The 14,538-nt window shown below is 32.3% G+C and overlaps 1 protein-coding gene across 9 annotated transcripts in view; it reads right to left on the bottom strand.

The window, feature by feature from the left end:
• Positions 1–598: 598 nt before the first annotated feature.
• Positions 599–14,538, bottom strand: part of LOC111686473 (putative uncharacterized protein DDB_G0277255) — a 252,866-nt gene continuing 238,926 nt past the window's right edge. For all 9 annotated transcript variants that reach the window (XM_046955042.1, XM_046955041.1, XM_046955044.1 and 6 more), the window contains 3 exons: positions 3,969–5,022; positions 1,902–3,425; positions 599–1,206 (listed from right to left, as the gene is read on the bottom strand). In XM_046955042.1, coding sequence (XP_046810998.1) covers positions 744–1,206; positions 1,902–3,425; positions 3,969–4,594 — 2,613 coding nt within the window. In that variant the 5' untranslated portion in view covers positions 4,595–5,022 and the 3' untranslated portion in view covers positions 599–743. The remainder of the gene's footprint in view (positions 1,207–1,901; positions 3,426–3,968; positions 5,023–14,538) is intronic.

The following is a 14,538-nucleotide window of genomic DNA, read 5'->3' as shown; positions in this document are numbered from 1 at the left end:
CAAAAATCGCCATATATGCCACGTTTTTGGAGAAACCGACCGAAAAAGGGACAGACAGGCCTAGATCGTTTAAGCGTAAAAGTACTTTTGTGGGTCAACGACAATTTCCATTATTTAACAATAAAAGTATTTGTGAAAAGTGTTTTCTTTTATTAACAAACTGACGGAAATCTTGGAATTTCTCAAGGTCCAAGAGAAGGAGTACTTCTGTGGTATAATAAATTGACAGATGTAAAAAAATTAGCATTAGGATATATGTATATAAATATATCAATCTTTTATTAAGCAACTAGAAGAATATTACTATGTAAAACTTACCTCATTAATATGTACTAAATATCCTTGTTCTTCTTTTTTTACTTATCTCAAAGGATTGAGGATTACTTAGAAAATTATATATTGATTTTTTGTTTTTATGTTTTCTTAATGTTTTGTTAATGATGGCAACATTTAATAAAAGAAAAAGAAAATTGTGTGATCTGCTACAACGACAACAATGATAACGATGACGACTATATAATAGAAATGTTGTATTTATGTAAATAAATGTATCTGTATCTAATAAGATCCTTGTTGAAGGTGTGTGTAGGTGTTTAAGCATTTTAAGATAAATCTTCTGTTAAACAGAAATTTACTTCTTTTTTTTTTCAACTAAACATTTATATCGTTTTAGTTTTTATTCTCTAATTATTGCATAATATTTTTCCTTCATTCGCACACACACAAACATAGCTATAAATTGACTACAAATACAAAGTCGCCTGCTGACGATGATCGAAATGATGAATATATAATTTCTTTTTGGATTTCTCTTTGGATGGCCTTAAATCCCAGACTAAATTCGATAGACTACGTGGTCGCGACAGACGTCGTGTTTTCTTTTCGGGCAATTTATTGGAATCGCCCGATGTACGACCACCACTGCGTGATGAGTCGAGTGTACCTTCGCGAGGATTATTATGATTGTGACTGTGTGAAGATGATGTGACGTTGTGTAGCATTCCGTTAAGACCACCAGTGGTACTAGAACTTTTACTTAACGGCAGTGGTATTGGATGTTGGTTGTTGTTAATGTTATTGTTATTACATTTAAGTACTAGATCGGGTGGTGCCACAACGACTGTTTGTCCTTTGGGATTTGTTGAGATCGGCGGTGAAATTGAATTACTATCGGGTGTCAACTGAAGACTACTGAGACTTTTATATCTAAAAATAAAATAAGAAAAAGGATTTTGGGGAGTGAAAAGGGGGAAAATTAAAAAATATATTCTTTATTTGGAAAGGGTTTTAAGATTTTGGGCTAATGCAGTTTTTACCTAATATTATTACGACTTAATTGGATATAAGCATTTTTAATCGGTATAATCTTGCTTTAAGGACTTAACAAAAAACGTGCCACAAAACACGTAGCTTTTAATTAATTGTTTACTTTTTTAATATTGAAATAGCTTTTTGTTATTTTTGGGATGTTTTGAACCAAATCTTAAGCGAACACCTTATTTGGCCCAATTTTAAAGAACTTTGAAAAAAGTTAATTACTATCTCCGCCTCCGTCTTTTATTTTACTTAAAAAATTAACTTGTTATAAAAATACCAACCACAATTTTGGAGTTGCTAATTACCTTGTAATCAAGTTTACAATATTCGTTAATGTAAAATCTCTTTATTTTTTTCTAGCAACATATACTTTTCCTACATCTAAATTCTAAGGAAACATTAAAATTTTGACATGAAAACTAAAACTATAAACAACATAATTGCAACAAGGAACAAACTTTGTGTGGGAGTTTGCTACAGAAAAAAAACACACGTTGCATTTAACACCCAAACTATGGTTTTAATTAGGCTTTAATATTCTACTTGTAGTAACTTACATACAAAGTTGCAACTTTACAACTCACCTGATATGAAATAATGGTGACTGAGGCTCTAAACTACAATCTTTGCTTAGGATGCCAGCACTTAAAGGTGCCACATTGCCATTAATGGGCGTATGATGATGATTACTTGGTGTCAAAACTCTGCCATTAGACGCTGCTGCATTACCATGATGATGGTGATGATGCGTATGATGATGGGCTGCCACAACAGCAGCCACGGATGATGATGTTACATTTACCACCGACGCTTGATGACTATGAGAATTTGGATGATGTGTTTGATGATGGCTGCTGTGCTGTTGCTGATGATGGTTGTGGTGATGATTATTGTGATGACTACCATTGGAGCTGCTAGTGTTGGTTGTGTTGCCACTGCCCAAACCACCACCTCCACTACTGCTGCCAGCACTATGAGAATTTTTCAAATAAAGCTTTGGTAGTGTGGGACGTTGACGTTTCTCTGGTAATTTTTTACCCGGTATTGTTTCAATTGGTGGCGGCACTGGCTTAATATCCTCCTGGACATGTGAGTGTTGATAATGATTGACTACACCACCACCACCACCGCCAGCACCACTAACGCCTCCTACTCCTCCACCCGATGTGGGATGATTGTGCGAATGATTTTGATGATGATGATGTTGACTGTGATGTTGCAACTGTGGGCCAACAGCGGCTGGCAAATGATGCTGATGCTGGTGATGATGATGATGGTGGTGTTGATGACTCTGATTACTACTGCTATTGTGACTGCTGTTGGTGTTTGTATGTTTATTCGATTCCAGACTACTATAATTGTTGTTGTTATTATTTGAGTTGTTATTGTTATTGCTGCCACCACCATTGCCACTATTATTTAAACTGTTGTTATTGCTACCAGAATTATTGTTATTGTTGTTATTGTTGTTGTTATTATGGCTGCTTGAATTCTGATTAACCCGTATTAAACTACAATAGTTACCACTACTATCGGTATATTGCGACTTAATTGTGGGCGTTTCACTGATAGGCTCAAAACGTGCTAAAGCTTTCGATAGTGGCGTCAAACCCCTCACATAATCGTATATATGATCAATATCCTTATAATCTTCCGATATTTCCGCAGGCGGTTGATTTTTACTATATGAATCACAGCTGGCGCTACGCTTGAGTATGTAACCGTTTTCCAACAGACCATTGGCCACATACGCTACACCGGCTGCTGATGGCAACATAACCACGGGTAATTTGTTACGACTACTAAATTTCGAGTCTTTCTTCTCTTTCTCCGATAGCTTAATATCTACTATTTGCAAACGATCGCGTGCATCGCTTAGCAGACGTTGAGCTTTCTCGAGAAATCGTGTGTACTCGATGAAATGTTCCAATTGATCCATATTTTTGGCTCGTTGCAATTTAATTTTAGCATTTAGGGGTACTGGCACCAAGTCATTATCTTTTTGCAATGGCAGAGCAAAAATACGATCAATCTCAACACAGCCCAAAAGACGCATTTCCGGTACGAAAGGTTGTTTCAGACCCTTCGGTACGCTACCATGAACTAATCTGTAAGTAGAAAGAAACGAAAGGTGATAATTATTTTCCCAGAAATCCAAAAAAGTAATAAATCTTTAATTAAAAGTTAACGGATTGGACTTTCAGATGACATTACAGTTTGAAGAGATGTTTTCTTGCTCTTATAACGCCGTTTCCTTCAGATACGTTATATGGAAAACCAGGTTTCATAAAAGTTTAAGATACGATATCTCGAAAATCAGATGCTGATTCACGCAGCTCAATCATTTAGAAAGTAAACTTTGGTCTATGGGTTCAAAAAATTGTTGGCTCCTAGGAGAGCATGAGAAAAGAAAACTTTGGTCTCTGCGTTCAAAAATTTGTTGGCCAGTAGGAGAGGTGTGGAAATAATGACACCGATCTTCATATAATAGAATTAAAAATATGATTGTATTCGACCCTAACTTTTCAGAAAAGAAAATTTAAAAATTGATATATTACGTTTTGTTTTACACCTTTCATAAATTGATCTAGAATATGTCCTTAAAAACGAAACCGAAAAATGTAAAATGGAAGATTTTCTCATTTACTTACCTCACAACAACTGGCATTCTTTTCAATAATAGATTCTTCACAGTATGAACTCCGCTTATACTATCCTCCTTAGCTATAGGTGAAAATTTCGCTTTGGTATCGAGTGGCAGATTTATGATTTCATCCTTGATATTTTTACACTGCAACACTTTGCCATTGTCATTCATGGTCGTCAGCATTTCACCCGCATGTATGGTACGACTCATCTGGGGACAACGAAATGTTTCACGCACCAAAACGCGACAATTACGCCGTTTCGACAACTCCAACACCGATTCGATGCAACGCGTCGAACGACCATCTTCGCTCAGCAGCTCAAAATATCCAGGATACGTTTCGGGTATTAGAACCTTAGCACCAACATTTGTAGGCTTACGACCCTCTTTTAGTTTGATGGGTTGGGCAAGTATTTGATATTTTTTGCCCGAACTTAAAAAGAGCGCCGTACTCTGTAGTGATGGTGCTGAGAGTGTGGGTACGCCGAGATTTTGATGTTGACCCTTAACAATTTTGGCTACAGCCGGTAGTTTTTGTTTTGAAAAGTCACGCAAATAAACGGGTGGCGATGATGTCGAGTCCCCAAAGCGGGATGCGGCCAATATTATTTGGCCATCAGTAGCGGCCATGTCGCGATTAAAGAATGATAACAGTTTGTTTCGCGCAAAGTTAACATTAAATGTAAGTAAATTTCATGGATTTTGTGTTGGATCCAAATCACTAGAGCTGTTGGCTGTTGGTGGTGTTGTAGTTGTGGACGATGATGGGCTCTCAATGTTGGCGTTTAAATTATCTACACAGGGATTACTGATTGAATTCTTATTGTGGCTAGAAGGGGAGGCCAAATTGTTGGTTGTGGGATTTTTTAAAGGGTTTGAGGTATTCGTTGAGGATGTAGTAGTTGTTGATGTGGTAGAGGTTAGGAAACGTGAGGAAGTTTGTAGGGCGTAATTAAAATACTGCATTCGGTTTGAATCTCAATACTTTGTATGTCTCTTGTTGTCTGATTTTGTTTGGATAATATTTCCACAATATTGGTGTTTGTTGGCAAATTATCCTGCAATAAAGAAGATAAACGATAAGGGTTGGCGGGGTTTAAAAGAGAATTTAATATATTTAGTAAAATAATATAAATGGTAGGAAATAATTGGATTTTTAAAATTGTGCGTAATACAATAAAAAAACATTTGTTAAAATTCCCAAGGCAATTGCAAAAATATTTTTAAAAGTAAGAATTTAAATTGAAATTATTATGTGGGCAAAAATTCAATTTAAACGTTAACTGTAAAAGAGTAATTTTGATCTTCGAAAGAATGTGGGATAGCCAGATTTTTTTTAATAAAACTGATTTATTTGATCCATGATTAATAAGGTCATCGAGTGCAGCTTCAATTAATTTTTATTTTTTAATATTGTGCTTTAATCAACTCATTTAATTTAACCACAATATTGAAATAAAGCCAAATTTTAAAACTTTTTACGTTTTCAAAGAATTCTGTTCTTTTTAAATTAATATTTAATATAAATTTTCCCAAGTGAATCAGTTGTTATAACGGTTGATTTCTGTTAACAACTTAATTAATTATAAATGTTTTTTTACGTCACAAATTTGACAAAACTAATTCAATGAGTCAAACTTTAAAATCCCCCTTGTTTTAAAATATTAAAAATTCTTGCAAGAATTCTAAAATACTTTTTACATAAACCATCTGTTTTATAGTTAATTCTCTCAATTTAAAATATATTTTCCAATGAATCATTTTATAGACATCTTTGTTTTGAATAGTGATTTAAAGCAAGTTGCCTTCGAATTAATTTTATGCTAATATTTTTATACCCTACACCACATTGGTGGGGATCACTTGTAATCAAACTACAGGTCGCAATTTTGAAGATAATTGAATGATATTTTGTATATGTTCTTCTATTGTCCCAGGGACGAACCCTATTGAAAATGGTTAAGATCGGTCCATTATTTCCCCATACAACTGTACCCCCGAATAGGGCTTGTAAACATTGTAATCAAACTAAAGGTCGCGATTTTGGAGATAATTCAATGAAATTTGGCACATGATCTTCTATTATACCGTAGACGAAGCCTATTGAAAATGATTAACACGGTTTATTATTTCGCCTAGCCCCCATAAAGCTGAACCCCCGAATAGAGCTTGTAAAACTTGTAATCAACTACAGGTCGCAATTTTAGAGATAATTCAATGAAATTTGGCACATGATCTTTTATAGTACTGTAGACGAAGCCTATTGAAAATAGTTAACATCGGTCCATTATTTCACCTAGGCCCCATAGAACTGTACCCGCCAAATAGGGCTTTTAAATTCATAATTATTTTTAATATACTCGTACCTCGACATGAAGCTGCAAAAGCAAGTTCTATACTAGTCTTGATGACCCTGATGAACTTGATAATTATAGGGCCTCATTTGACCCTAGCCCCTCTAAAAAGCCCCCATCAAAATTTTACTTAAATATCCACAGTTTTTTAAAACAGTAACAGGTGTAGGGTATTATATGGTCGGCCTCGTCCGACCATAACTTCTTATTTGTTTTTGTATAAAACCTGATGTTGTTCTTGTCTTTTCAAATAAAAAACATTTACATTTTTCTCAATAAGAATAGTATAAGAATATTTAATTTTATGTCTTGATTATTGTTATGAAGTGTTTAAATGTTTTAATAAATTTCTTTATTTGCAATTTAAATTATTCAATTACAAATTAGAGAAATTTAATTTGACAAGTTTGGAAAAAAATTGTTTAACAAATGTTACGTTAATCATACATATTTTAAAATATATTAATTTAAAATGTAAATTTTTTCATTATTTTTTTAATATTACGTTTTAATCTTTTTTGTTAAAAAAATAAAACAAATATATCATTATTAAATATTTTAATTTGTTTATTAATCAGTTACAAACTTTTTGTTAACATCGTTTCAACAGCAAGGGTTTTATGAATAAGTTTTGATAGAACCGGAGTTTAAGGATTATGGAACAAATGGTCAAAATTTAAAATATTACTGAAAAAAAGATAATGTGTGGACCATATAAGTAATTAGAAAATATCTTATTGTTTTCATTAAATTGATCTACGAAAAGTTCGAAAAATGATCTGTTTGTTTTTCAAGTGGTGATTTAAAAACGAAGAGCAAACAAGGAACGGGCCAGCGAAAAAGATTAAAAACCTGGAATTGGAGGCATCAATACGGAAGTCAAACTCAAAATAGCTTGCTAACAGTAGTTAACAGTTATAGTAGAAATTTTCTAAACGTTAACGATATTTAGGATTGGGAATTTGGATAGCAAAACGAATTGACAAATTAACGTATGTATGTGTATGTAATGCTATGTATACACGGTTGTTAGATCTTACAACGTTGGCAGTAAAATGTGCAGAAAATGTCTAATAACAGTGTAAACTTACATATTTTGTCTTTCAATATTGTCAGTAATGCTTTTTCTGACAACGTTGCAAAAGAAAAATTGTAAGTTCAGATGATTGTTAGACATTTTCTGAACATTTTACTGACAACGTTGTAAGATTTGACAACCGTGTATCACGGCTTAAATATAGAAAAATATTTTAAAATTGATTTGTTTGATGGGAAAGTTTCTTTAAATATGTATTTTCTATACAAGATGGTAATTTTTACAGTTATTTTATAAAAAAATGTCTCAAACGTTCGTTTTACAATTTTAATACATAAACATAATATGACGTTGCAATTCAGTCAGTTCAAGAGGCGTCGGCTTGTATCTGTGCCAACTAGCTACACTGAATGAAACTGAGTAGTGGACTGACATGAAAGCGTGGAATATTACGCTTATGACCGGAAGCGTCATCCCAATTTAAACATCATATAGTCAGATGCTCTCCCAAGAAGCAACAGTAAGGACTTATATATACAAAGATATACAAAGATATGTAGAGGACCCTTTAAACGACGTTTATAGAGACGCCATCGTTTTTGAAGGTCGTCTACGGAATACAGCAGAAATAGTGAAGAAACTGCGGCTATAATTAAAGTTTTGCTCGGGCACAACTCAGAAAATGATTGAGCAACAAGCTTAACACTTTCTCGTTCCGCATAGATAAAGCCGTCCTGTATGTGGAACTTATTGGTCGATCCTGATTATGACCAATAAGTTCCACACCTTCTGGTATCGCATATACCTTGCGTTTCCCAATATGTTTACAAAGCATGTGGACACTTATTAAACTGTTTACCCCACACAACTTCTTCTTGTGGAAGAAGAATTAGCCCAATTTAAAGGCTTGGATCTTTAAACAGAACTTCTGAATTAATATCGTATAGTTTTAGCTTTTACAATAACAACGCTCAGCCACATTTTGTTATAGTTCTCGGGGCAATTTTGATTATCGGTATGATTCTAGGAATTTTATATAAACACGTTTCTCTTCCGTGATTTGTTTGTAAGATTAATTGTTTTTAATATAAAATCAACATGTTTTAAATATTACTCGTAATAATAATTTTATTATAGACATATTTAATTTGCAAAAAAATATATATAGAAAAGGAGAAAAAATAAGAACACAAAATAGATAAATACTTGAAGACATGTTTTGTGGTTAAATAAGTATGTTTTGATGTAAATATGTTCATTAGAGGGGCTCTAAAAAAATTTTAATTTTTTTCAAGTTTCCTTATGGAGTGAATTAGGGCCATTAATAGATTTGTCATATTCATATGTATTTTGTGTCTAAAATTTCATGATGATTTTGAAAATTAACCTCATTTATTCCGGGGACAAAACTTATTTATATGTATGTCCAAATATATTCCTATGTTAAGTAGGAATAATTAAAGAGATCATATTACTAAAATAAGTGATACACGGTTGTCAGATCTTACATCGTTGTCAGTAAAATGTTCAGAAAATATCTAACAACTTACAATTTTTCTTACGCAACGTTGCCAGAAAAAGCATTACTGACAATATTGCAAAACAAATTTGTAAGTTGTTATTAGACATTTTCTGCACATTTTACTGCCAACGTTGTAAGATCTAACAACCGTATGTATATAGCAAAAGACCAGTCTAATGTACTGGCCCACAATAATTCGAAACATGTAAGAGTGTGGACATGTATGTCTATTGGTGTTGAAAACTAAAGTAATATAATCATAAAATATGTGGCAATATTAACGTTAAAAAAAACAAAACTTCAAACGACATACATACGTACATATGTATGTATGAGTATAGAAATAAAAATGCCTTAAAACTTTTATAAAACAATTCAAGTGTTTGTTGTATAATTTTGTTTTCCTTTTTTAGTTTTTCCTCAAGTATGGACTAGAAAAACTGCTGATATTAAAACTCATCCAAAAGAGAGCTCATCATCAGCATCAACACTTTTATAATCATCATTAGCATTACCACTATTATAATCATCATCATGATGCTGAGTACTAAAACATCCATCCACACACTCTACGAGGAATGTAAGTTGTATTGAAACACATCACGTTCTTTCGATTTATTATGGTCACAAGGCAAATGATGGCAAATAAAAGTCATTTTATGTTTTTTTTTCTTTTGTTGCTTTATGCTACAAATAAATAGTCGAAACATCATCATAAAGATGTCCGTTAAAATATTACTTTCAGAGATCTGTGTTAGTGTCAGCACAGGTCAAACGAATGTTACTCTACATTAACATTACATTCATTTGTATAATTAATAAATGAGCAAAAATAGAAATACCGTTTAGGTTTTAATTGGCTTCCGGATAATAAAGCACAACCGGACATGATCCAAGTGAAATTTTTGTTTTCATTTTGTTATAATACTATAGTCGTAAGGAATCCAGCATAATTATTTTAGGACTTATTAACAAATTTAAAAAATCCGAAATTAAGATTGAGACATTTATAGAAAGATATGTTATATTTTTTAGGGGTCATAAAAAACTTATTATAACGGCTGTAGGGTATTTATAACATTCTTTCCCTAAAAATTCAAGATAAATTAACCAACGAATCACAAACAGATTTCTCTAAATTAAAAGATGAAGGTCAACTCCTTCAACATCAGCATGATTATAAATATTTTATGATGACAACATGAATTTCTATATTTATTGCAAGAGGTCAGTCTTTAGTGGCTAACATCTGTGCTATTTGGCCTGCAAAAAAAAAAACGTATACAGCAATATATCAATATAAAAGGATTTTTTAAAGATCTTCTCAAGGTACTGTTTCACACACACACAATCGCAAAGATACACATTAAAACTGTTTTCTTATATCCATATTTGACGAGAACATGAAATAATGGTTTTAGGTTAAATTCTTCCCATCATTAGTTAAACGTTACATTACATTGAAACATGTAGTACTTGCAGCATCCAACCAATTGTACATTTAACATACATATAGACTTCAGAGTAGTTGTTGTAAGTTGCTCTTAACTTAGATGTTGTTGCTGTTGATGATGCTGGTTAAAAATTCAATACTTAAAATAAAAAAACTATTTATGTATGAATATTTGTATGTGTGAGGGCTTGCAGTCATACTAGGGTAAAATTAAATACACATGTACATACATTTTTGTGAATAACTACACAAAACCCTTTAGATCAGGTTGTTTGATCCCACTTTAGGGCTTTCAACCCTTGCTTGACTTACAACTAGACTATAGACTAGACTATAGACTAGACTATAGACTAGACTATAGACTAGACTATAGACTAGACTATAGACTAGACTATAGACTAGACTATAGAAAAGACTATAGACTACACTATAGACTACACTATAGACTAGGCTATTGACAAGATAAAAGATTAGGACTTAGGCTACATTATAGACTAGACTTTAAATTAGTCTAGAATATAGATGTTTATAAACTTAACTAGATTATAGAATGAACTATAAACTGGACTGTAGAATACACTATAGGCTAGATTGTGGACTAGATATAGACGATTCAATAGAAAAAAGACTATTATAGTGAGTGTTAAATTCCGAGTCAACTAAGTGGAGAAAAATTATTGCCTTAAAGTGATACATTTACTCCTTAAAAAGCTGTTGGGTTATGCTTTAGTTTCTAAATATATACAATATTTAGGTATGTATTTATAAGTTCGTAGGTTTTTATGTTATTATTGTTTCTAGCCTCAATTCATGAGGGCCTAAATGCTCCATTTTTTGTTGTTGTTTCATTTGCCATAGTTGCTGTTGTATTTAAAACTGAAAAAAATCTTTCAAATTGCCCCAGTATCCAGTTACCTTGTTATAGCCACCACTCAGTTTATTATTCCCATCTTAGTTTTTTTCGCTTTATTTTGTTTAGTTGGTTGTTTTTTTCTATTTAGTTAGTTGGTTATTTTAAATTAATTATTTTCTCATTTGTTATATAAAATGAATTCATTTTCACTTTGTTCTTTCCACACAGACTGGGGCAGGCTAGTTTAAAGATTCTTTGTACGTACGTACATATAACAGACAAACTCAAGTCGACGACTCTCCTCTGTTCTTTACATTAGAAAACATTAAATTGTTACTGCAATAATTTTCTTGTGAAAATTTCTTTTTGTATTTGTTTCCTTTTGTGGCAATTTTAGTAAAAGGAACTTTTTTTCAGTGGTGGCAGATGTACAGAAGACAAAAAAATTAAAAAAAATTAAAACTAAAACTAAACGTAATTTCTCACGCTCTTGTGTTATTAGTCTTTACAAGCGACAATTGCTACTTAGGGATATTTTTCTTTATTCAACTAAAAAAAATCTATTACACTTTTTGTTTTACTGTTGTTTTTTTTCCAGTTACATATAAGACATAGATGTGGGTTCTGAGGGGGGAGTTACTGAGAGAAGTTTGAAAAGTGATATTTACGGTTTTTCAAATTCCCCATTAAAATGGTGAATTACAAATTATAGTCTATTCTATAGTCTAATTTTAAGACTAGCAATAGTCTAGTCTGTAGGCTAAATAAGCAGTTTTTTGTCATAGTTAAACGGGAAATTATACAAAATTACTTTTTGACCATAATTTCTTACAAAGCTCGGTATCTTAGGTTTTGCCATAGGCTTTTTATGCCCGATTGAGCTCAGGTTTATTTGAATCCTAACCTTCTTAAATTAAAACCTTTGCAAGCTATAGAAATCTATTACGAGCAGTAGGAATCGTGTTAGACTATCATAGAAAGCCTGTTCCGAATGCAACAGATTCGAGCTTTATCCGTAAAACGTCTAGTATGGTCTTTGGTATGATTTCGGTCACCCGATCCTCTTATGAGGTCTCCCTAATAATTAACAAAAGTTCTAAAAACGTTCTACCGTGGAATGGAACCATATATCATATATCAACAAAAAACCTCATAACTACGCAACTGTCAGTTGTCACACAATGTTTTTTTCTATTTTATCGTTGCGACCAGAGGCTGCATACAGAACCTAAGACAATCATAAGTTATGCGAAAACGTGACATTTTCTAAGCTACTGGACAAAAATTGATGCCCGTTTTTTTGTGCTTGAGATTTGCTTCCTTCATTTTTCCCATTTAGCTATTTTATTGCAACTTTCAAACACTTATTAAAAGAAAAAAACAGAAACAAAAAAATAATAAAAGCTGTAAAAAGAAAAACTTTGTCATAGAGATGAGACAAAGTACTACTGGTACTTGTTAAATTACTTTGTATTTTTCAGAATGTTTTTTTTACTTCTTCCTTTTTTCACTTGCAAAAATGTATCCTCGGATATTTGAGTTCATGTCATTTATTTGATGACACAATTTTATGTCTTTCGCCATTTGTTGTCATTTGCTGTAGCCATCATCTTCCTGTTGTTTTATATTACCAAACGTTTGAATGGCTGGATGAATGTAGATGTGGCAGGGAGCAAAATAGAAAAAGTGGTTTAAGCACTATTTCGATTTAATCAAAAATAGCTTAATTAATTTGTGACATTCTATGCTGCTAAAATACTCATACACACTCTTTTTCATAGACACACTCACACATCGAAAAAAAAAAAATTAAACAACTTGCAGCATGTTAAGTTGCAACATACCTACAAAGCGAGTACTAGTATTTCGTAGATACATTTCATTATTGTTGTTTGTCTTCCTGTCCTTCTGTCTTTGTTGCCGTGTTCGAAAAGTTTAAATTTAAAAATTTGCCAAAGATGGATGGATGGATGGTTGGTTGCTTGGCTGCTTGAATGGATGAATGGTTAAATGGATGTATGGATGTTTACTAACCAGCTTAATATAATATGGAATATATACATATACACGTATGCTTGTATCTTCATACTACTAGATGTGTGAATGTATTTCATCTTTGGCACAAAGTGACGCGATAATCGTTATTTGTTTAATGTTAAAAAATAAATATACTAGAAGACCCTGATGATGTTACTCCAAGACTTTGTACTCGGTAAGTTGTTATTATTGCTGCTATTATTGATGCTTATTAATGTGGAGTTTTTTATTTTGTGTTGCTGTGGCAGCTACTTTTGACGCTGGAAGTGAGTGTTTGTTTGTTTTTATTTTGTTTGTAATGTAACTGGGAGGCAGGCCAGGCTGCTGCCTGCCTGACTGGCTTAAGTAGAAAGTGGCACGACATTTCTTGAGGTTTTTTCTTTATTTTCTATTTAGCATTTTGTTTGTTTTATTTTATTAAGATATTTTCTTATTAATTTTTCACACTATTTCCCTCGACGATTTGATGTTCTTAGCAAAATTTTAATTAAAATGTGTTTGATTTTAGTATTTAGTTTTTAATTAATTTTTAATACCATTTCTAGAATAAATTAATTTATTAAATTTTGTTGAAAATATATGTGATGACAGCATCGTGAACATATATTTTGTAAAGTGTTTATTTCGTTATATGTAGCGTACGCCACGAAAGTGAGGGTAATTATATATTTCTGATGATTTTTGTAAGTCTTACAAGTGTTTTGTACGTAAATTCTTCTTACTCGTTTCAAAATTTACTTCAAAACGACTCACCGACGTACCTATGGAGCCGAACAACAGACTATCAACAGCTTTGCGAGATATCGCCAAATATTGAAAACAATCCAGCAAAATCTTTACATACCTGGTAAGTAGGCAAGTAATATTGGAGAAAAGTGTAAGTAGTTACTTTTTAGGTGAATAACTACTTATTTTTGTTCGACGATGACCAAAAAAATAACTGGTTACAAATCTGCTTACCCGACATTTCCGGACTTAAAACTGAATTTACAGTTATTTTTCATGTTTGCTATTCTATTCTCTTACTCAATGCCCTATTAAAAATTAGTTTTAGCATTGTATTAAAATGGTTTTCGCACAACTGTAGATATCAACTGACTACAAATTCCATTAAAAAAAATCAATTTATTTTATTAATAACGAGAACTCATTACCAATTACCAAAATTTGAAAATATTTTACTGGGAAAGAGAGAGGAAGTCCGAAATTGTGAAGAGATTAAGTTGAAGTTGGCTTTAAGTTAAGTTAGTAACTAATTATATAACAAATAAAGTAACTAACTAATTAATTAATTAACTAACTAACTAACTAACTAACTA

Source organism: Lucilia cuprina, chromosome 6, assembly GCF_022045245.1.
Source record: "Lucilia cuprina isolate Lc7/37 chromosome 6, ASM2204524v1, whole genome shotgun sequence".
NCBI lineage: Eukaryota > Metazoa > Arthropoda > Insecta > Diptera > Calliphoridae > Lucilia > Lucilia cuprina.
This window is presented reverse-complemented; position numbering and strand designations above follow the sequence as displayed.